This window comes from Arachis hypogaea, chromosome 8, assembly GCF_003086295.3.
Source record: "Arachis hypogaea cultivar Tifrunner chromosome 8, arahy.Tifrunner.gnm2.J5K5, whole genome shotgun sequence".
Taxonomy (NCBI): domain Eukaryota; kingdom Viridiplantae; phylum Streptophyta; class Magnoliopsida; order Fabales; family Fabaceae; genus Arachis; species Arachis hypogaea.
Window position 1 is genome coordinate 50,370,247 of NC_092043.1, and position 24,396 is coordinate 50,394,642.

Sequence of the window (24,396 nt, forward strand, 5' to 3'; positions counted from 1 at the left end):
CTAATTTTTCTGATGGTTCTTTTAATAATAGAACTGGGTTTTCAGTAGCTTTATATTTTGGTATTTCTGTTTTTACAATTTTCTGAAATAATTCATCAACATAAATTCTTTCTCTGATTTTAAATATTATACTATGATGGCTATTTGTTAAAGCATAATTTATTGCATATGTAATTGAAAAAGGTTCATCGTCTTGTTCCATTAGATTCTTTCTATGAAATTTATAAGCCAAACTTATAGATCTTCCAAGGTTTTCAGTTGATAAAGGTATAGCATATCCAAGATGGGCATTGAATTTAACATTTACGTTTGCCAAGTTTCCATGAACAATTCCAATTATTTGATCTATTGGGTCATCAGTAATTCTTTTGTCACAGATTGCTAAGCTTATTGGTGAATTAATTCCTTTCATATATGTAGATTTGATTAAGACTTGTATAGTACTAATATGAATCCATCCAATTTTAGATCTTTTTTGTTGATCCTTAATTTTCTCAATCTGTTTACTTAATTCTTCATCATTTATCAAAGCTATTTCAAGTTCTCCATTAGCAGATTTTATCTTTATATGGGCTTCAAGTTGAATTTTTCCATAGTATATTATATTTTTTCTATTAAAAACTTCTTTTAAAAGATTTTGTTTATTAAAATTTTCATTTGATTTGAGATTTAATTCTGTTTTTAGAACAACATGTTTTTCATTATCTAATAAGGCAGATAATCTATAATAATCAGATTCTTCCGTTAATTCTAAACTTTCTAAATAATTCATAACTATTAGATTAAGATAAAGGCGTACCTTTCTGGAGAAAAACTTCCTTTATTTAGAATATTTTACATAAGATGTTTTTATCTCCAGAGGGGAGATTGTAGATACTAACTCCAGAGGGGAGTTTAGAATTGGTTTTTTCTAAGGGAATTCTTCTTCAAACTATAGAATCGCCTCGGTCGCTTCCTCCTTGCTCTCTTAGCATATGAGTACTCTTAGCCTTCTGCTTTCTATGGTTTGATGATCTCTACAATTGCCTAAGCAACCTATTTATAATGGTTGGGTCTGATGGACAATTCCCATCCTTACCCTTCTTATGACGTCATTGCTTACGTCATTGTTTATTATCTTGCACCAGTTACATTGTTGGTGCTCTATGACCTAAGCGCTTACGTCACTATGCAATAATGTTGAGAGATGCTTCAGATGTGCTGTCCTCTTCTTTCATTATGTGGCCTTCAGATGCGTTGTCTCCTTCATTTATCATGTGGGTTGATTCCGTTTCATTATTGCTTTTTTCAGATAACTCTGAGACACATAGCTGGCACTTGTGGTCTTCTCTGTCTTTTATCAAATAGCATATATTCCTCTTTATCCCTTCGGGGAGCTTTTCTAAGAGTCCAGATAAGTTGTAGAATGCTGATTCAAATTCCACTAAGAGTCTCATCTCTCTTTCTTCAATTTCATTCCTTTTACTGGACACAAGCAAAGTATTTCTGCTTTTATAATTGATTCTTGTGTGAGATTCCCTTGTTATCTTTTGAGTTCTTTCGAAGACCCTTGCTAGTGTGCTGGCTAGTCTTCCTTCATGACTGTAGATTGTTAAATCTTGAACTTGATCAATTGGTTGAAAATTTCCTGGGAAGACGGACATGAAGATTACTTGATGTGCTGGAACCAAGCATTCTTCTTCTTCATTAAAAATAGGTTGACTATTCGTAAATTTTAGGGATATATCCGTTGGATTTATGTTGTCAATCATATTTTTAAATCTCTTTACTACATCAATAAATCCTGCAGGAAACTCACTAATAATTTTCAAATCATTAAAAATTAAAATTGTATTAATTAATCCATACTGGAAAAACTGATAGGTGTCAGATGGGGAAGCCTCTGGAAATATAACCAGCTTTGTTAGCTGTTCTTTGGCAATAGGATAATATCCCAAGATTGCCCTTTTTTCTTCAGTCCAATTTAGGACTATGTTAAGGGTTTCTCTGAGATTTGATCTACAGACCCTTTTCTTTTCCTTGATTTCGGTCCTTGTAGGAATGTTTCTTATTATTCCTGTTCTCTGGGTTTGAATTGGAGCTTTATCTGCTCTTTTTAGGGTTTGCTCTGGATGAAGAGTTTCATATTCCCTGAAAGATTCCTTTACTTCTTCCAGTGTTAAAAACCCTCCTTTATGAATTATCCTTGATTTATGTGTAAATGGTGCTGCTTTTTCCCAGGCATCATATACTCCTTTCATGGGGCCATTATAAATTACATAATATTTTTATCTTGGGTGGATTTTTTGATAATTTCAGCAATTATTTTATTTTCTGGAATTTTTTCTTCACCTGATTTGTCCACCACGCTTAGCTGGCTGAACTCTGATGGTTTTGGTTGTTGTGTTGATTTCATTGCTTCGATGGCCTTTTTGAAGGATTGGATCTGTGTCCTTATTTGCTGACAATGCTTGCATTTTTCAAGTTCTTGTTCGTATTTCTGAATTTCTTGATCTAATGCGTTGTAGACGAAATCCATTCTCTTGTTAATGTATCTGCAATAACATTTTTGTCACCCTTAATATATTCAATTTTTATTGGATATTGTAACAAAAATAATTGCCATCTTACCAATCGTCCATGATTATAATCAACTTTTAAATTATATCGTATGAAACCTGTTAGATAACTTGAATCTGTCCTTAATGTAAATTCTTTGGGTAGTAAATCAATTTTCCATTTCTTAAGAGATTTAATTGCTGTTAGAGTTTCCTTTTCATGAGTGGTATATCTCCGTTCTGTTGGAGTAAAGGTCCCTGAAATATACCTGCAAAGTAATTCCTTTGGGGAATATTTAGAATCTAGTGATTCTTTTTCTTGTTCCAAACTTTTTATAGCTTTCTTAGCTTTTAGACATCCTGACCAGGTTATGTCTGAAGCATCTGTTTCTACTATTAAGTAGTCATTTTCTTCTGGAATATAAAGTTCTGGAAGTTTTTCACATAATTCTTTAATCCTTTGAATTTGCATACTGTCTTTTTCATCCCATTTCCATTTTTTTTGGTACTTATTTTTGGAAATAAGCTTTTAGTGTATTCTGTTATATTCTTTAAAAATTCTTGATCAGAAATATAATTTATACATCCTAAAAATCTTTGTAATTGTTTTCTATCTTCTATTTTATTAGGAAATAAATTTACCTTTTCTAGGACATTTGGCTGAAGCTTTAGCTTTCCTTGAGTGGATAGAATTAATCCAAGAAACTCTATTTCTTGTTTTGCTATTCTTGCTTTCTTTTTGCTAAGAACTAGTCCTTTTTCTTTACATCTTTCTAAAACTATTAATAATTTTTGAAGATGATCTTCTTTATCCTGTTTTGTAAAAATTAGTATATCATCAATGTACACTAAAACAAATTCATTTAACTCTTTTAGATTTTCTTCCATAAATCTTTGATAAATACCTGGAGCTTGTTTTAATCCGAATGGTAATACATTCCATTCATAGAGTAACACACTTGTTGATTCTTTTGTTGGGCAAGTAAAAGCAGTTAATTTCTTTGTTTCTTCGTCTAAACGAAGTTGCCAATATCCTGATTTTGCATCAAGAGATGAAAACCAAGTCGCTCCTTTTATTTTTTCTAAAATAGAATATTTTCTTGGAAGTTTATGAGCATCACCAATAGTTGCTTCATTCATCTTCTTATAGTTAATAACCATTCTTCGTTTTCCCCTTTTAATTTCATTATTGTTTTCGACATAAAAGGCTGGAGCCGCATGAGGACTTTTACTTAATCTTATAATTCCTTTTTCTAAAAGATCTCTACATTCTAAAGAGAACTCTTCTCTATCTCTTGTGGAATAAGAAATTTTATTTGGAACATTTATCTCTTTTGTAGGATCTTTTAATTTAATGCTTACTAATTCGTTATTTGTATTTTTAATATCTAAAGGATTTTCAGCACAAATTTCATCCAAAAGTTCCTCTATCTTTATTTCAAGATTATTTTTTGGAATGTTTATCTGAAAGTATAAATTTAAATAACATGTTTCTAATATAGAAAATATTTTAAATTTTAAGATCTTATCTATAGTAGTAGTTGGTATTTTTATACGTTTTGATTTTTGATTTATTGAAGAATCATGTGAAGCTTTTAAAACTATATATGTTAATTCTTAAATGAATGGATGATATAGTTTTAAAAAGTTATTTGCTATGATAAAATCCATTCCAGAATCTAACATATATATAGATGGAACAATGAACCTATAATTTTGAATAAAAATTTCAGCCATCTCTGCTTTTTGGTCAATTTTATGTATTGATTTGTCAGCTATTCTAACTCTTAATGGTTTTTTTTATTTTTTCCAATCAAGTTTTATATTTGAACTAGCAAAGCATTGTGTTGCTCTAGAATCTATAAAAGCATTTATAAATTTTTCTGTTATTTTTATAGTAATAAATGTGGCATTATTACTCAGTCTCTGAGTCTGTTTCTGAGACATATTAAAAAATATAGTCTAAGTTATCATCAGATTCCTCTAAAGGTTCATGAAACAAGACTTAGCAATTTCTATTTGTTTAGTAAGATCTTTTTTATCCTTCTTTTTCGGACATTCATTTGCATAGTGTCCTTCTTCTTGGCAATACCAACACTTACAGTTTTCTTTTTTATTTGGGCAGTAGTCACTTTTTTGCCTTTTGTTTTTATTGTTATTTCTTGTTCTAAAATACCTATTTTTTCTCCAGTTTGGATAGTATTTTCTTTTTCTAAATTGGTATTTTCTTTTCTTTTGAAAATTTTTATTAAGCCCATATTTTTTGGGTATCTCTTCATTATCCTGACAGCAAATTCTAATTATATTTGCAAATCTTTTTTGAGTTGCTTCTTGCATACAACGTTCTTTTATTTCCTCTCTTATTGCAGTGGTTGCTCCACCAAAATTATTTTCAATTGTCCCTCTATTTATTTCTCTTATAAATCTTCCCATTGTAAATTCATTAGCAGGATATGGAAATTTTGTTATATACATACTAAGATAATGATTTTTATCTTCTTCTTTTAATTTATAATAATGTATTCTATATTCACATATATAAGACTCTACATTACATAGATCATATATCTGAATATTAGCTAAATGATTTTTTGCTTCTTGATATTCTTTATTATAGACTTCTTGTCTATGATCTATAATATTTTTCCAAAAAATTCTTTATATAGAATCATTATTATATATAATATCTTATCATAAGCTGTTGTTTTTGTTGCTAATTCTTCTATTATTTGGTTTTCTATTGATGTCATATAATCTCTTATGGTTCCTTTAGTACGAAACCCTATGTAATTCCAAATATCTCTTCCAGACAATTCACTAAGTTTTGGATTAGTAAAGGCTTCTAACAAAAAGGAATTCAACCAATTTTCGAAAATTTCTTTTTCATTCTTTTTAAAGTCTAAGTCAAACATTCTTTCCCCTTCCATTTCCTGAATTTTAGGAACGTATTTTGATGGTATTTTTGTATATTTTGAATCTTTTTTTATAAATCCTTTTTTAAAAGCATAATTATCAAAACATGTTTCCATTTAAATTGAGATTGATTATCCTTAGATGTTTCAGCTTCATTTTTTACTTGTATTGGGATTGCTGGTTCTTCGTCACTTGAATAATCTAAAATGTGTTCTTCATTTTCTATATTTTCAGATTTTACTAATTCTTCTTCTATTTGAAATTCCTGTTCCATAATACTATTTTCTTGAGCCATTTTTAATTGTTTAAAAAGCATTGTGACTTCTTCTATTTTTTCTTCAATGTTCATAATTTTAGTGGTGGTTTCACTTTTAAATCTGTTATGTTGATTATATTTTGAAATTTTTCTTCTTTGGGATTCTCTTTTTCCTTATTTCTTTGAAATTTTATGGATACTAATATTTCTTCAAGCATATCTACTATAGAATTTAATTGTGGGTTAAAAGTATGATAAAGATGTGGGGAATCATTTCCATGGTAACATTTTTTAGAAATTCCATGTGAAAAATATGTTTTTTCAGGTTTTTGAAGTCCTTCAATAAAACTTATAGTAAAATAAAGATTTTGAGAAAAATCATTTTGTATTGATTTTAAGAATTCGGTGTCATTACAGTTGACATTAGTTAAAATCATTAATTTTTGATTTATTAATTTTGATAACTTAATTATTTTTTCTCTTAATTCTTCTAATTTACTTTTTTCTATTAGGTGACGTTTTTCTTTGTAAAGAGTTACGGTTTTGAGTGAAAAATGTGGCTTTAGAATGTGTGGTTTAGATGTTACCACGTAGGCATATCTTTAAATTTGCATCTGTACCTTAAAAATATCCATTTGAAATTCGTATAAAAACTGATATGTGCATCACATTATTTTCTGAAAAGATGTAGACAGGTGAATTCAAAAATCTAAATACAAGGTATTAATGGGGAGAAACTTACTTTTTTTTTAAATACGTTATTTTTATTTTAATTAACCATCTATTATACAGACACTTACTTTATAATTAAAAGGAAGGTTGGTTTTTTATTTGTGAATGACATATCAGGTTTTTCATGTAGCTGTTTGTTGTCTTAGTTGTGGGGCAAAATTTCGGATTAAATGAAATAAGTTCGATTAACCTGTTCGAAAAAAAAAATGATGGATTAAATATATTAGTCTACAGGTTATTGTCTATTTAATTTTTTTATATTTTTCAAAAATTAATATTTTTTATTATCTAACTAAAAAAAATTCGACCTATCAATTTAAAAAAAAATATTTGTTTAAAGTTTTTAATCTGAACATAATAATTTTTGTTAAAATATTTTTAAAAAAAAAAATAAAAAAATAAACGGATTCATTGTTTAATTTATTAGACTAATCATAAATAATTTGAACTGAACAATTATAACCAATAAATAAAACAAACTTAAATGGATCAGTCTATTTAACCCATCAACTTAAATGAGTTAGGCCTAAATGTCCATTTAGGCATTTAGCTGCCCTACTTTTTCATAAATAAAATATTTAATTAATTTAAATTAAAAAAAATCCTGAAATTATGCTGTTAAAGATTTTTCTATTTTTAACAATGGGCCTTGAGTTTTTCATGAGAAAAAAAAAAGGGTTAGAGCAGGGGCATTTAAAGTAATACCAACCATCCAAGACCAAAAACGAAAAAGTAACTAATACCAAACATTTTATTAAGCCACAATACGATATTCTTCATTTTACTGGGTCAAATAAAATAGAACAAAAAACGTTAAAATGGTGTCAGAAAAGACAAGGATTGACAGGGTTTAGGTACTTTTTTTTTTCTTTTGTTGGTTTACAGGTACTATTTTTTTTCCTTTTAAATAAAGCTAAAAATCCCACTGGTTATGACGGGTTCTGACTTGAAAAATAGCTCTAAGTAGGATCAAACTCTTGCCCCAATATATGATCCTCATCTTCCAATTTTTTCTGCAACCTGAATTTTATGTTCTAAACATTAGGTAATGATTTCGTAGACCACCCAAAATAAAAACAAAGCTTAGATAAATTATAATTTATAAAAAAAATTATTTTTTTAATATCTAAACCTCCTATAGTCTTAAAAGATCTACAAAACTCTTATTGATATTAATTTAATTTATTAATTTTATATTATAATATTTTTAATTTTTTACATAACTCACAATTTTAAAGCTCGACAAAATTAGAAGTATTCGTTTAATGGTGTATTAAAAATATAATATTGAGAGTAATTATTTTTTTTAAGTGTTGAGGGTTAGAATCTTACTTTGTACATATAACAAATTTATTGGTCCCACGGTGAGAAATTAAAAAAAATCCATGGACCTTATGTTTTTTGTTTTTCTTCATGCTCTAATTGAAAGCCTTATCCAAATAATAGTGGGCTCATTTCCATGTGGCCCAAATAATATTCAATAAAATGGTCTCCGTCAACCTAAACTATAGGCTTTGACAAAAAAAAAAAAAAGAAAATAAATTATAAGTGGTTAAGAATGGAGACGAAAAAATCAATTTGGGTTGGTCAAGTGGTCAACTCACTCATCCGCTTCCACTTAAATAATTTGGACAAAATTATTCTTGAAAAAACAAAAGCAAACTTAAAAGGTTTGATTTGTTTGACAAATATCATCTATTCTATCAACCATTAGAACAACAAATTATGGACTTCACTCACTACTTTTTATTCATTTTTTTTACTACTCTTGAATTTAAAAATGCAAGTATTTTTGAGATTTTTTCCCTCCTTTCTAACTAGCTTTACCTATGCATAAAAAAACCCCATAATTTATTTCTAGCTATTGCTATTTCAAAACAAGAGGTATCTCTATATATGTAATCTAAATTTGAAACATGTCTTCAATCACAAACAATCTTTTTTTATTTTTTTTAATCCAAGTTATTAACGATGCATGTCTCACCAATTTTCCCTCCCACTCGATTTGGTTGGTTAGGCTTTGAATCCGACATGCACCTTTCACTAATCATATAATAGTTAACAAAAAAGGTTACACCTACAAACATTAATTAATCTTCTAATGGTAAGAAAAAAAAATTAATTAACTAGCATGCAACTTACATTAATGGTGGCATCCATCAATTTAGGGTTACAATTTCCATGTAGCTTGAGCAACAATGTGGTTAAGCTAGGGTTTCATTCTTCATCACCATCACCTAATAATAAGAGAAGAGTTTCATTAATGGTGAATGCAAATTCTAATAGAAGATTAGGAGGAACAATAAATAATGGAGAAAATAATAACATAAATAATAAAAATTATGATAAGGTGAATGGGGTGCGTGTGGCAGAGGCTCCTCTGACTTTGAGAAAATTAAAGGAAGATTCAGCAGAGGAAGCTCTTGTAACTTGCATGCATGGAAGGTTTCAGGAGGGTATTTTCGTCTATAGGCAGATATTTGCTATAAGGTCTTATGAGATTGGACCAGATCAAACTGCTACTATGGAGACCATCCTCAATTTTCTTCAGGTAATTAATTAATTAATTAATTAATTAATTTCGTTCATGCACTATAAAAAAGACTCTCAAATTTCACTAGGGTGAAAAACTTACCTGCAATTTTGAATTTTTGAATTTGTAATGAAAGGGTTGATTAAAAATAGGTAATTCGTTATTTCTGTCTTTTGTTTGATTCTATTGCATTTTTTATTGTATTTTATCTTATCGTATCTCATCCGGTTCTACGATATTTGAAAACCGTCATCAATATTTTGGTGTAGATTTGGAATATTCTATTATTCTACAGTCAGGGGACATTTAAATTAACCAATTCAAAATTTAGCGATATACTAGTATTAGCAATAATAAGTGCATCTTTGATACAGTCATCAATTTTTTAGAGAGACTATAATTGTTGCTGTTTGCATGTGAATTCGATAGTTAAGAATTATTAGATTATAATTTAGTCATTTGACAACTTTTAACTATCAAATTTATATAAAAATAATTATACTTGAGTCTTTATTGTTAACTAGTTTTGACTCAAATGTAAGATATATTAAAAAAGATAATTGTTAATTATCTAACTTTTCTCTTAATAATATATTTAGGAAACTGCTCTAAATCATGTGGCAAACTCTGGAATAGGTGGGAATGGATTTGGAGCAACACGCCAGATGAGCATCCGAAAACTCATCTGGGTTGTTACTCGCATTCAAGTTCAAGTCCAGAGATATAGCAGTTGGTAGTTACTCTTCTTCTTTCATTTGTATCTTTTAAAATTTTATAATATTTATTTTATTTATAACATAAAAAACTATTATTTTTATTTATCAAAATACCTAACCATGGCTAACATTAATTTCATTCATTATTAAATTTGTTAGTATTCTATTTTTTTCTAATAAAAATTATTATTATTCATTTTTTGTGAGTATAAAATTAATTTTATTTATTTATAAATATTAAAAATTTTCATAAATAAAAATAATAAGTTCTTGCTTTTTTTTTCTTTTCAAATTTATCATTATAACCATTTAAATACATTTAATTATGGCTGTGACATATATGACAGGGGGGATATAATTGAAATTGATACTTGGGTTGATGCACATGGAAAGAATGGAATGCGCAGAGATTGGGTAATCAGAGATCACTTCACTAAAGAAGTCATTGTAAAGGCTACAAGGTACTGCATGCCAAATAGTTAAATTAATTCGAATTTTTAATACTTACTCAATTTAAATAATAAAATATAAAAAATAAATTTTTTAAAAAATATATATATTATATATAAATATATTATTTTATTCTAACTAGTTTAATTCTGATTAAATTTTTAAACTTCTAATTCTACTGAGAATTCAAGTTGTCTAATAAATTAGAAAAGACGAAAATTACATGCATGATAAAAATGACTTGGTTTGATGCAGTACGTGGGTGATGATGAATAGAGAAACAAGAAAACTTTGCAAGATACCTGAAGAAGTAAGAGAAGAGCTTACACCATTCTATATTAATAGGTTTGCCATTTCTAATGAAGACACATATTCTGAAAAGATTCATAAGCTTACTGATCAAGATGCTGAGAACATCCAAACTGGATTGGCTGTAAGTTTTCTTTACATGATTTTCATAGTAGTTATTATTATTCAACCAAAGTGCATATTTGATTAGCTCAACTCAAAATTATTAGACAATTTTGAACAAGTAAAACAATTTATCTTGTTCGAATAATGCTATATGATCAATAAATATTATTTTTTGTTAGTACTTAACCAATAATAATTTACACACATATTTATAAAGATTTTACATGCAAAAAATATATAATTTATATCTATATTTATAAAAATTTATACACATAAATAATATAGTTTATACTAATATTTTTTTAAAATTTATACATATAAATTAATAAAATATATTCGCATACATGAATTAATAAAATATATTTATTAAAGATAATCATTTAATGTTTGTACTAGTCAAATAATAACAAAAAAAAAACTAAAAATTATTAATCCCTAAAAATTTTTCATCTAGTTCTATATATAATAATGAATAATGTTAAACAGTTAGTAAAATTTATTGTTTTTTAATCTATAATTAGTCAATAACATTTAAAAAAATTGACTAAAAATATATCATTAGACTATTAAACTAAATATATTAAACTTATAATTAAAAATATTAGTCAATATAAAATAAAATTACTTATCCGTAAACTTTTTTCTATAATAATAAAATTACACCGCGTTAAAAACACTCAAGAGGCCCACATACTTTAATATTAACCAATAGATAGTGTCTAGTGTAAAACAAATTAGTAAATTACTATAGTATAGCGGTATATATAAATTGTTTGTTAAATTATTATTAGAGTAATACTATAAATAAAAATTTGTTATAAATTTATAGATCCTTTAAGAAAAGCAAAGTACCAAATAAATTTCTGAGAAAATTTGGTTATAGATTTATAAGTTTTTAAAGCAAAAAATATCAAATAAGTTTCTAAAGAATTGTAACGATAGATTTTATGAGTCTCTTTCAAGTTTTTAGAAATGTAAAAGTCAAATCTATAAATTTATAACAAAATTTTCTCAAAGACTTAAATAGTACTTTATTTTTTTTAAAGACTTATAAATCCATCACTAAAATATTTATTAATCTAATAAATGATTTATTTATAACCATCTAAAAAGAAACTGATTTATTTATTATGTGCATGCAAATATACAGCCAAGGTGGAACGACATGGATGCTAACCAGCATGTTAACAATGTGAAATACATTGGATGGATTTTGGAGGTAATACTCATCAGACTCAAAATATTTTAGGATAAAATATATTTTTTATCTTTAAAATTTATTAAAAATTTTTAAAATTATATCTAAATTTTATTTTATTTTAATTTGTTTCAAAAAATTTCGACTTACATCAAATATTTTTCGATAGCTAATTTTTCAAAAATTTAGGACAAATTTAGTAACAGTTTTACAAAAATAACTATCAATAATTGTCATGTATTATTACTGAATTAATTTTAAATTTTTTAAAAATTTAACCATCAGAAATATATTTAGTACAAATAAAAAATTTTTGGAATAAAATTAAAATAAAACAGAATTAAAAAATATTTTTAAAATTTTAGACAAATTCTAAAGATAAAAAATATATTTTACCTAATATTTTATTACATTTATGATTTATTAATCAATGTTATTTATTAATAACTTGGTTGTCTTATTATTATTGATTGTTGTTGCATTAGTCCTTGCCAATGAAAGTGCTAGAAGATTATTACATGACAAGCATGACATTGGAGTTTAGGAGAGAGTGTACACAATCTAACATGTTGGAATCAATGGCGACTCCAACATCAAAGCTCATTCATGCAAACAATTCCATTAATAGAAAAGTAAACAACAATTTGCAGTTCACACACTTGCTTCGTCTTTTAGATGATGATCAAAGACCTGAAGTCGTTAGAGCCAGAACTGAATGGCATTTCAAGAACTATGCTGATTCAATTTAATTTAATTATATATGTATATAATAATAATTAACTCTGATAATTAGCCTCTTCATCTGTTTCTTTACATTTGTAAATATTTTATTTTTTTCTGTCACGTGTCTTATGTATATATATGTATTAGGAAATTAATCATGTATATGTTGATAATAATAGCTAACACTTTGCATTATTTGTTTTAAAATGGAATTGCTTCCAAAATTAAAGTAATGCACTCCTTATATTATTTATGCCCTGTTTTTTTCTTTATCGATTCACTAATTAACTAAATAGATGAATGTATATAATTGAATTTAACCGATTTGAATTGGTGGTATGATTAGTCCACTCACTTTTAAACAAGTATGGAAATTCGAATTTTGCTTTTTGTATGCAATAATTTATTGACCAATAATAAATATTTAAATAAATTTTAGATTCGTGAGGAATTAATTTTTAATCTATTCGGTTGAAAAAATCCCATGAAAAACATTTATAAATTTCTATCTGATATTTAAATTTTTATGATAAACCGTTTCAGGATATGATATTAGAAATCTTGTATAACGAAAATATTTAGAAATTCAATTTTTGTTATCTCAAGAAAAAAATTAGTATAAAACAAAAAATCCTTTTATCTGTAAGAGATATATTTTTGTGATAAATTTTTTTTGATATAATATTTATGTTATATGTTATATTGTATCGTATCCTATATTTATGTGAGTTATCGTGCATCATAATATAATATTAATATTTTATTTTTTTAAATATTAAATAAATAATTATTCATAAATAGCAACATAGAACTTAAATTTTCAACCGGACCAAATACAAACAACCCGCTATAATAACCATAGTACAATTAAAGATTCTTTGTGAAATACTATTCATTCACGTGAAATTAAAAGAGGGTTCAAGAAAATTAAATTCTTAAATTTATAGTGAAATATGAATGATCCTACACTATACTAGTAGTTGTTCCATCACTAACTATTTCCAAGTCTCTTCTATCACTCTATCACTCACTCTCTACCAAAGATTCCTCCTTCATGTGGAAGCACATAACTATGTCCTATACTACTTGTTTTAGAAGGGACTACCTAGAACCTAATAAATTGGGTAGGTTCTTTGAGTATCATAGAGTTTAAGAGTTAAGCATGAAATCAGATAGGAGAAACTGAGTTTGTAATATTGAATAAGAAAAATTGGGCGTATATGATTTTTAATGTGTCTAAAGTTTACATAAAAGTTTGTAATTAAAATTATTATTGTTATTATAAATAAAAATTAAATTTCATACGTGTTAAAGAAAAATTTTTCTATGAAAAAAAATAAATCGTCAAATTAATTCTTAAAAGATCACTTATTTTTAAAATTAGTTTCGAATGAATATTTTAATCAAATTTATCCTTCAAAGATTTTAAGTTAGTCACATGTTAGTCCTTATGCTATTTTCGTGCTAATGTAGTTAAAATTTGCGGATGTAAAACGTTAAATGACATCACAACACACACTTAATAATCTTAATTGGCAAATAACATGATAAATTTATAAAATTAGATCAAATCAATATTAAATTGAGATATTCTAATGCATTAGGTTTTGATTTGATCTAATTTTATAAACTTATTAAATTATAATCAATTAAAATTTTTAAATATGTGTTATGGTATTATTTATTATGTCACATTAGCAAACTTAATTTTGATGCCACAACAAAAAAGTAACAAAAGACTAATATAATTAATTTAAAATATTTAAAAAATAAATTTAATTAAAAATTCTTTTAATAATCAATTTAAAAAATAAATAATTTTTTAGAGATATTTACTCGTGGAAAAAAACAAAGTGGTCTCTCATGGTCGTTAAGATTATTATTATTATTCTCCTCATTATTTATGAGCTTGTATGTGGTACCAATATATATGCATGGCTTTGCAAAATTATTATTTTCCAACCAAACAACATATGAAAAAAGGTCCACAAAACAATTAGTACTTTAGTAGTATGAGCTACCATTATTACTTATTAATTAAATTGTCCACATATAGTAAAGTAATAGTAATGTTCATTTATAACTCAATCCGCAAGAGCATTAATTTGTAACAATGCATGCATGGTAGTTACTAGCTAGTTGATAAGAGTGGCCCCACCATCTTCCTCAATGCAGAAATGTCATTTATGTGTCTCCATTTTCTCTTTATTGCAAACAGCACATTTTTAACCAGTATACAAAACATGCAAGTTCATCATATCAGCATATATACAAACAAAAATTGAATAATTAATGATTCTCTCAAGTATTTTTAATTTGTGGGGTGTGTTAAATAGAATCAAATTGATGTATTTTATTGTCCTTTAATTTGTTTGGATATATAAAAAGTGTTAAAACATAAAAGTGACACTCCCTTGCTCTGTCTAATGATAATAGGTAATTTTTTTTCAAAAATAATGTATAACTCAGTTTAATAACATAATAAATTCTTTACTCTTATGATCAATGATTTTAGATCCAAATCTAAATCCTAAGCTAATTAAGCCTGTCATTTGGTACTATCCATAAGTTGTAGGGTTTTGCTAATGTTCTTAGTGAGTACTTGTTAGGAGTTTTCAAATGCAAAATTTACACATTAGAATGCATTTAATATATAAAAAAAGATTGAAAAAAAAAATTGGTGTGTGTGTTATTTTTAGGATTTTAGTTCTAAAATATTTATTAAAAAATAAAATGTTTATCGTCTTAAATAATTTTACGATATTTATTATCATTAAATATATTGAAGAACAAAATGATAAATTAATGAATATATTAGTATTTATTGACCTAATAAAATTTTTATAATAAATTTAATTTTTATGTTATATATTTTAGGAAAATTAGAAAATATTGTTGATCATCAATTAGATATTATGAATTTTTTTTAGTACATATATAGAAGTTTATGAACCGTTCATCCAGCCAATTTATATCGATTTATGTTCTAACTTTGATTGGACAAATGAAAGGTTCACTAATTTTGAGTATCATCTAATTGGTTCAAATTTCTCCAATTTGTGGCGCTGGGTTTAGGTAGTCAACAAAACCAACTTATTATCAGTGCCTAAAAGTGCCAATTGTGATAACGGATGTACTTTCCACGAGGTAAGTGTCAATTTCAATAGTTTAGATGAAAACAATAAGGATTGAATATTATATGGTATATAACAAGAAAAGAAAAAGTAATTAAGGATGACCAAAATATATATATAGATTTAGTTTGGTAAAATTTTGTGAACGGGTGTTTGTATTTTTTAAAAATTTAAAATTTTTAATAATTAGTATTTTTTAAATAAAATTATCTCTATTATTTTTTGTCTGATCCTATCAAAAATTTCAAACCTCTTATGATTTACTTTTTTTGTTTACAATTATTATTAGGACACACTACCACAAGTGAAAGAAGATTTTAAGTAAATATAAAATTGTAATATTAAATATGTTAACTATAATTCTTTAAAGAATACTCTTTTAGGTTATTTAGTATTTTTTAATAACTTATAATTTTATAGTAGAATTTTATCAATAATTTATTTATTTTTATTATTATCTTTTTTATCATATATATAATTTTAGTCAATTTACATTAATGACCAAGAATAAAAAAGCAAGATCAGTTATAACGTTTTAAATGTGAAATAACAAGTATCATAAGATCAATATAGCTTTTAGTGCATACCACACAGTTTTGTCATAAAATTTGTCTATTCCAAATTAAAACTCACAAATCTCAAGAAGCTTAATCAAAACTAATTTAATCAATAGCATTGTTATCATCATTACAGTCAATCAACTACCTACTAATGCTAGCTTAAGGATGTTACAAAAATCAGATACATCATCATGCACTACACTACTCAGAGATTCAAACTTTGGTTATCACAATTATTATTATTATTATTATTATTATTATTATTATTTTCTCTTTTTAAATCTTATTCATTTTCACTATCATATATCAAAATATATATAGTTAATAACCAAAAGAATATACTGGAATGCAATTTATGTTGTATTTTGGTTTCATAATATTATTTTCTACTGAAGTTTAAGAACAAGTCAGTTCTACTGAATTTACTCCATGCATAAATTTTCACTTTCATCGTATTACGACATCTTAATATTATACCTGTGATGAAAAATAATATAAACATATAATTTTTTTAAGTTATTTATAAATTAAAATTGAGTATAATTCAGTATAAAAGATATTTATCTATAAACTATATTTATTTTAAATATTTTTACAATTAATATATATTGCTTAAATAAAAATTTTACATTAATAACTGTGACCAATAACCAAAGCATTTTTCATAAAAGTTAATTTTCTAATTGTAGTACATGTAATATCCAATAATATCATAGTAGTTAAAATTCAGTTTCAAGTACTTTCTCCCAACCCTACTCTTTTATTACTAGTTTTGGTATTTTTTAAGTGGTTACTGAAATAACATATATCAATCAACAATCATGTGCATATCAAGTCACCAAAAAAATCATGTGCATATCAAATTCTCTGTTTAGTAATCAATTTTTTCTTGAAACAATAATATAGTTAGTTGTTACTCATAAATGCATAGTACATCCTCTACTTGCTTCATTGCTGACACCATTGACACAAAACTAAGTGAACCGAGAAAAATTAGTTAATAATTATCCTACAAATATATATATAGAACATACAAATGATTCAAAAAAATTTCACAACCTACTTATGTAGATTATACTTTCAAACATTTAATATATCATATCATATCATATCAGCTAATATTACAATAATAACTGAACAAATAAAGAAGAAAAGATACAACTATCTTAAATGTTAGAATTTTACATAACATTACATGTATCTGGATTTTCATCACTAAACATCTGAGGAGGATAGTTTTGATAATAAAGAGGGTGTGCATTATTAAGAAGAGAAATAGGTGGAGGTGGTGGAAGATTATAATTGTAGGCATATGCATACAACTCCATTTCATGTCTTGGTGGGTAATAGTAATATTCATTTTTAGTCAAACTAATCTCTTTTTCTTTGCTACTATTATTATTATTATTATTATTATTATTATCCTCTTTTTCTTTCTCTTCTTGTTTTATTTGTTCTTCAGCTACTTTCTCTTCTTTTTTATTCTTCTTTTCTTCTTCTTTCTTGTTATTTTCAGTGCTATCAACTTGTTCTTGTTGTGACTTTTCTTCTTCCTTTAATTTTGCTCTTTCTTCTTCTGAATTTGTTGGTTTCTCTTCTTGAATCTTTGATGTTTTCTGTGGTTCTACCTTTATTATTACTGCATATCTTGCTGTTCTCTTGTACACGTAGTCAACAAGCTTCGAAGCGTCAATGGCGCCTTTTACACTAACTAATGAATTCTTTAGATTTGCTTCAGCTGATTCCACTCCTTCATTATCAATAATAAATTAATCAATAATGAAAAACACTCGCTTATAGTATTACTCATTTAAATAATTAAATTTACAGAATAAAACAGATTAAGTATTTGCATGATTCAAGAAAATAATAATTCAAGGAAAAAAAATTAAAAGAAAGGTAACTGACATAGGACATACATACCCTTCATTTTGAGTATTCGTCGCTTGATTTCTTGTGAACAAGCTTGGCAGTGCATGTGAACTTTCAGAACAACAGTTATAATCTGTGCATATGTGAACAAAAAATTAAAATTAATGCAAACGAAAGGAGAGAGATTTAAAATTAATAATTAATGAACCTCTTGTTTCTTTTGCTTAGTCTTCTCTTCTTCTATTGGTGATTTTTTCTCATCCCCTGATGAAGACTGTTTTGGAATTGGAGATAGAAGTTCCACCTTCTTATGACTCTTTTTCTGCACTCTTTCCACAATCTTAAGTGGATCTGTGATTTCTCCCTTCACCACTGCTTTCTGAGACTTAGTATCTGTTATCACTGTTTTTACCCCTAAAAATAGAGTGGTATAACCAAAATCTATAATTTTCTTTTTTATAAATAAAAAATCTAAATACTTTAAAAGGTGGAAAAGATACATGCAATAATATAGTTGATAATAGAGTACATAGAGACTAGAGTACATACAATCAATTGTTATATTATCTGATTAAAAAAACAAACCTGGAAAGTCCTTCAGTGAACGACGAACCTTGCGGGCACAACCTTCACAATGCATGAACACTCTTAGCACAATTTCAGGTAGAACTGCGGCTTCGGATTTTGGTTCTTCCATCAATTTTTCTACTCCTTTATCTTCTACTACAATTGTTTCTGCCTTTTTTGGTTCTATTGGCTGCTCTTTTTCCGCTACTCTTGTTTTCTCTAATTTATTTTCTTTCTAAAAAACAGCAAAATTAGAGCGAAACAAAATAGTAAATTTGATAATGAAAATAGAGAGATAGAGAATAGTTGTGACATGCCTCTCCCATTTGTATTAGCTGTTGTTCTTGATTTCAGGTTGGAATTGGTGTGAAGGGTGGGATAAGCGAAGTGGAGGTTGCTATTAATATTTGTTTGTGTTAATTTTAATATTTTATTCTCTGTTTTTGTTCTTTTTATGAAGAGTGTTTTGTTTTTTCTGAAATGTCTTATTCTTATTATCTTTTACTCTTTCTTTATTAATATTTAAAATATACAAATACAATTTTATTCTCTTAAACTTTATTTTTAAAAAAATATTAATATCATATAATTTTTTTAAAAAGATTTTAATCTAAAATAATATAATCACACTCGTTACAAATTGTTGGTTTCTTACCTTAATAAATATAAATGATAAAAATTTCTTATCATACTTCAAAACACAACAAGCTTTTACCATTTGATATTAGATAAATCACTGTCGTACAAGTCATTTACGAAATGGAGCTCTAATTTTTTTTTTTCATTTCCTATTCTCATGCAAAGTTATTTTTTGAGAGCAGCATAGTTCCATTTTTATGTACTAAGAATGTAGAGAAAGTTATTTGAGTACTAAAGAGGTTAGCTTCATTTTGTATATCCTTTGTAAGGAGCAGTTGTGAATAATTAGAAATAATTATATTCTATATATATTTATTTAAAAGATTAAATTATTTAAAATTTAATAATATAAAAAAACATATATTAATAATTAGTTAAAAAAATGTTATTTGCATATGTTTGATGTAAGTCTTTGTTAATTTAAAATACTAAAAATATGAACAACATCTGGAATGATGATATGAAAAGTTATATATAATAAATTTTATAGTAATAATTATATTTTTTAACAGAATTACGAACGTTAAGTTATGATAAGAAAAAAATTTTACATAGAAAATGTTAATCGGTGTATTTGCATTTTTGTCATTCAAATACAAGAAAATTTTAATAAGTTTAATTTTGATACATTGATAGTTTAAACCATTTTATACCATATTCAATCATATTTATTTTTTTAGATTACTATTCACATGTGGATGATTAAAAGTAATTATTTTTATTCATATGGTGATATAAAATTAAATATACATATAAAAAAAATTTGGGTAAAAAATCTAATTGAGCCAAGGGGAGCTCATTTTTACGGAAATCAGCCAAATCAAAGTTTGATACCTCAATCCACCAGAAGTCATTTTTATATAATTCAAATCAATAGGATTCGAATTAGGTTTCCATGTAATTCGAGTTGAATCAATTCGAATTACGTACAATATATTTTCCAATGTAATTCGAATCAATAAGATTCGAATTATCAAACAAAATTCCTTAGTAATTCGAAACGAGTAGGTTCGAATTATAATAGTGTAGTTCGAAATAAGTCAATTCGAATTACATTGAAAACGACACATGAGTGGGGTTCGAATCATATTGATTCGAATTAGTAGGGCTTTGTGAACATGAGTAATTCGAATCTAGTTGATTCGAATTACAAGGGTTTCGGCTATAAGGAGTTCGAACCAAGTTCATTCGAATCACTTTGTCATTCTCATACCCCACCAAATCCCAGAGAAAACGACCAACATTCGGGCCGAGTAAGACAAGGGAGGCTTATTCAGGGGATGGGGGACGATCCGGGGAGGCTTTATCGTTTGGATGGAGTTGCTCATATCGCCGGAATGATCAACGACGAGGTTAGTGGTTTATGATGTTGCGCTGTTGATAGTGTTTTTTGTTAGTGGTTTATGGTAGTGATTGATGAAAGCAGTTTGTGATAGTGGTATTTGATAGTGGTTTTTTGTAATGGTTTATGTAACATTTAGTGGTTTAGGATAGTGGTTTAGGATAGTGGTGTAGGCAAGTGGTTTTTGTTAATGGTTTTTTATAGCGGTTTATGTTAGTGTTAGCGGTTTAAGGTAGTGGTTTAGGCCAGTGGTTTTTGTTAGTGGTTTTTTTTATTTTGTTTTGTTAGCGGTTTTTGTTAATGGTTTGTGGATAGTGGTTTTAGTGACGGTTAGTGGTTTAAGGTTGTGGTTTATGATAGAGGTGTATGCTAGTGGTTTTTGTTAACGGTTTTACTTGTTAGTGATTGTTGTATTTGTTGATGGTTTTTGCACGTGGTTCATGTTAGCGGTTTGTGTATGCAATGTTGGTTGCCTGTTTCATGTATCTTGTGTTGCACCATTTATTTTTTGGTTCTTTACGAAATAAATTGTATATCTTAGTGGTTTGTGGATCTGTTCTAATTATGCGGTTTATGTACTGGCCAGCCTCGTCGTTGCATATCCAGCGTTAGGCGGCAGCAGGGGATGCGTCTTGATGAGAGGTACGTTCCGTACTTGCAGATGGCCGGATTGTACCATCTTGCGAGACTAAACGACAGATGGTTCCGACTAGACGAGCCCCTAGTCAGCGCATTCGTCGAGAGGTGGCGGCCTGAGACGCACACCTTCCACATGCCGTTTGGGGAGTGCACTATCACGCTTCAGGACGTTGCATACCAGCTGGGGTTGCCAGTGGACGGACATTACGTCAGTGGTTGCTTGACGGACTTCCACCTGTACATTGAGGGTGGGAGGCCAGCTTGGCAGTGGTTCCATGAGTTGCTCGGGGTTTTACCTCCCGAGAACCAGGTTCAGAAATTCGCAGTCAACTGCACCTGGTTCCAGGAGACATTTGGAGAGTGTCCCGACGGGGCTGATGAGGAGACAGTTAGGCGCTTTGCCCGTGCCTATATCATGATGTTATTGGGCACGCAGCTATTTGCCGACAAGTCCGGCAATCATATACACATCAGATGGCTACCGTATGTTGCTCGGCTTGAGGAGATGGGTGGCTACAGTTGGGGGTCGGCGGCACTAGCATGGTTGTACCGGTGCATGTGCCGAGTCACCAACAGACACGTCGTGAAGTTAGCTGGGCCTTTACAGTTACTACAGTCTTGGATCTTCTGGAGATTTCCTTCATTTAGGCCTACTGGGTATGATGAGATTAGCTGGCCCCTTTCCTCGAGGTACCGTTATTGTTTTCTGCTATGTATCATTATTGTATTTTTTTTTTATATTATGGAAGCAATTTCATGCATTGTAGAGTGAGTGATGAATGCAGTAGAATGTTTAACCTCTTTTGCAGATGGTCTGGTTACAATCCTGGGATTAGCAACAAGGGACCTCGGGTACATATGGCTCGCCTGAAGATCGACTTGTTACAGCCTCGGGATGTAAGTACGCTGAAACCATACTTAGCTCCAGTCGTTGTTTCAGTTTATATCGTTTAACGGAAGTGTTAAACTCTTATTGATTGCTTTTTTCAGTTCATATGGATGCCGTATAGCGCACTCGACGTGATCCAGGTTGTCCATCCGGAGGTCTTGGAGCCGCGGCATACGATGTTATGGCGGTGTGTGACGTCGTTGATTTATTTTGCTGTGGTAGAGTGGCATCAGGTTGATAGAGTTTTACCGCAGTTTGGTGGCGTTCAGCCCCCCCCCCCCCCCCCCCCGCCGCGTCCCGCCCTGAACATCGACTTCTTGATGTCGAAGGACGGGTGAGGAGGTGACCGTTGGTTCCCGGCGCACTTAGCTGACTGGCATCTTCACTGGCAGGAGCGTGCGGAGCACATTTTACAGTTCGACATCGTGCCAGACCCCGGTCCTTCTCATGATTTCTTGACATGGTGGCATTAGCACGGAAAGAGGTTCCTGTCGCCGGAGATGTTATTGGGGGATCCGAGAGGTATTCCTATTCCGGATGAGGCGACGCAGAGGGGTGCAGGGCGAGTTCCAGATATGGCCCGGGTGCAGGGCGAAATTCGCTGCAACATGTCGAATGCAGAATGCCCTGTATGCAGACGGAGGTAGCCATCCCCCATCAGGTGCTTCAAGTGCTGCCTTGATACCGTTATGCCTATCTGAAATAACTAACAGACCCGGCGGAGGTGTCACGTGCTGTCGGAGGTGGGAGAGAAAGAAGGACCATGACTCAGCATTCTCACCCTCAACTAGTGCGAATGCCACAGGGAGTATGTTGGAATTCCCGTCCTGTGCAATCGCCACGAGCAACGTTCCCCCATACTTGCCATATTGATGGATGCCGTCAATACTCACCAACGGCTTGCAATGCCGAAATGCTTCGATACAAGGGGGAAAAGTCCAGAACATCCTATGAAAATAAGCCTGAGACTCATCCACCTGTCCACCAACTCGAACAGGGCATGTCTTGAGGACTGCTACAGTGCCAGGCATAGTCAACTGAACTCCTAAGACCCACCGAGGGAGCTCGTTGTACGACTCATCCCAGTCCCCGTAGATGATTGCTACCGCCTTCTGCTTGGCCATCCACACCCTCCGGTAGGTAGGCCTGAAGCCAAAATGTGCTGCCGTTGCATTTAGAAGCACCTTGATGTTGACGGATGCGTCAGCCCTAACCATTGGCATGATGAATGTCGCTATCACGTGGTAGTCCAAGCTCCTATGGTCGCTGGAGATGGAGGTGGCGAGACAGGTATGCGGCCCATTGTATCGCTTGACTTCCCAGATGCCCTTGCACTGTCGGAGGCTCAGCCTAATCAACCATGTGCACCCATTCCCAAATTCAGAACACTTTCCCACGTACCGGCGATAGTCAGACTCAACCACCTTGTACTGTACCCCTCGGCGGATGCTATACGTCTTGACACTCAACAGCGCCTCGTCTTTATCCTGGAACTGTTGACCAACCTGGAACTCTGTTATACCGGCAGACCCGTCGGTATCTCTAGCGCCAAATCCAGCTACCTGCCCAAGATGTCCGTCCTGCCTCATGGCATCCAGATCCAACGATGAAAAATGGGGTGGGTACTGATTGGTGCCAGAACTAGAACCACCAGTAGGCCTTATCGGATCACTCGCTCCAACATCATCACCGCTTTCATCAGCGATAATATCCGCCTCGACTTCATCATCATCATCTGGATCATCACACAATGCCTCACCAACACCAGCCGGAGGAGGAAACTGTACTTCAGTCGGATGATGTTCATCATATCCAACCTCGTCTCCAACATTGCCGGCGAGATCAACAGCAAACGATGGGGAGGCGGCAGGTTGGACCGCTGCCTCATACACTGGAACGGAGGAAGAAGCAACCGCAGGTCTCGAGCTCGAACCGGCCGCCGTGGCTATAGTGTTGGCATTCCGGTTCGACCCACCAGAGCTAGATACCACGTCGACGAACTTAGCCAACAGCTCCGGTGTCCTCACCTCCGGAAACTGCCTACGAGAAAGAAACATGACCTGCAAGTCCTCATCACTCCCGATCGTGAAACAATCATACTTCACCGTATCGTGGAGCACCGTGATTGGAATGCGATAGAAAAACTTCTTAACTCTCTTCACTCCTTCCAGACCAAGTTTGCCAAGCACAGAGCTCGCGAGACCATCGTAACTGGTGCCGGGGCTCATGATAATACATAGAGGATCCTTATCCGTGAACTTCACCCCAGAGCGAGTTTTTCT

General features: G+C 30.0%; 3 protein-coding genes across 3 annotated transcripts; 2 read left to right on the plus strand and 1 right to left on the minus strand.

Annotated features, from left to right (window-relative positions):
* Positions 1–8,393: 8,393 nt before the first annotated feature.
* Positions 8,394–12,593, plus strand: LOC112708494 (palmitoyl-acyl carrier protein thioesterase, chloroplastic). Its single transcript, XM_025760634.3, has 6 exons — positions 8,394–8,989; positions 9,571–9,704; positions 10,035–10,148; positions 10,393–10,570; positions 11,702–11,770; positions 12,235–12,593. Exons 1-6 carry the CDS (start codon positions 8,570–8,572, stop codon positions 12,496–12,498), a joined length of 1,179 nt encoding a protein of 392 aa, XP_025616419.3. The 5' UTR covers positions 8,394–8,569; the 3' UTR covers positions 12,499–12,593.
* Positions 12,594–17,238: 4,645 nt separating this feature from the next.
* Positions 17,239–19,054, minus strand: LOC112708136 (uncharacterized). Its single transcript, XM_025760291.3, has 5 exons — positions 18,923–19,054; positions 18,624–18,840; positions 18,247–18,452; positions 18,090–18,171; positions 17,239–17,916 (listed from the first exon to the last, which is right to left on the minus strand). The coding sequence occupies exons 1-5, from the start codon at positions 18,929–18,931 to the stop codon at positions 17,348–17,350; spliced, it is 1,083 nt and encodes a 360-aa protein (XP_025616076.1). The 5' UTR covers positions 18,932–19,054; the 3' UTR covers positions 17,239–17,347.
* Positions 19,055–20,362: 1,308 nt separating this feature from the next.
* On the plus strand, positions 20,363–22,587 carry LOC112705488 (protein MAIN-LIKE 1-like). Its single transcript, XM_025756312.1, has 5 exons — positions 20,363–20,596; positions 21,173–21,915; positions 22,035–22,122; positions 22,216–22,347; positions 22,507–22,587. The coding sequence occupies exons 1-5, from the start codon at positions 20,363–20,365 to the stop codon at positions 22,585–22,587; spliced, it is 1,278 nt and encodes a 425-aa protein (XP_025612097.1).
* Positions 22,588–24,396: the final 1,809 nt, after the last annotated feature.

What these genes read in the sequence shown, in the direction of transcription:
- LOC112708494 (XM_025760634.3), top strand. Translation starts at nt 8,570, where the DNA reads ATGCAACTTACATTAATGGTGGCATCCATCAATTTAGGGTTACAATTT. An exon ending in CCATCCTCAATTTTCTTCAG is followed by an intron (nt 8,990 to 9,570) that starts GTAATTAATTAA and finishes TAATATATTTAG; the next exon opens with GAAACTGCTCTAAATCATGT. An exon ending in GTCCAGAGATATAGCAGTTG is followed by an intron (nt 9,705 to 10,034) that starts GTAGTTACTCTT and finishes CATATATGACAG; the next exon opens with GGGGGATATAATTGAAATTG.
- LOC112708136 (XM_025760291.3), bottom strand. An exon ending in TTCACTGAAGGACTTTCCAG is followed by an intron (nt 18,453 to 18,623) that starts GTTTGTTTTTTT and finishes CTCTATTTTTAG; the next exon opens with GGGTAAAAACAGTGATAACA. An exon ending in CTAAGCAAAAGAAACAAGAG is followed by an intron (nt 18,172 to 18,246) that starts GTTCATTAATTA and finishes ACATATGCACAG; the next exon opens with ATTATAACTGTTGTTCTGAA.
- LOC112705488 (XM_025756312.1), top strand. Translation starts at nt 20,363, where the DNA reads ATGAGTAATTCGAATCTAGTTGATTCGAATTACAAGGGTTTCGGCTAT. An exon ending in ACTTGTTACAGCCTCGGGAT is followed by an intron (nt 22,123 to 22,215) that starts GTAAGTACGCTG and finishes TGCTTTTTTCAG; the next exon opens with TTCATATGGATGCCGTATAG. An exon ending in CTGTGGTAGAGTGGCATCAG is followed by an intron (nt 22,348 to 22,506) that starts GTTGATAGAGTT and finishes CTTCACTGGCAG; the next exon opens with GAGCGTGCGGAGCACATTTT.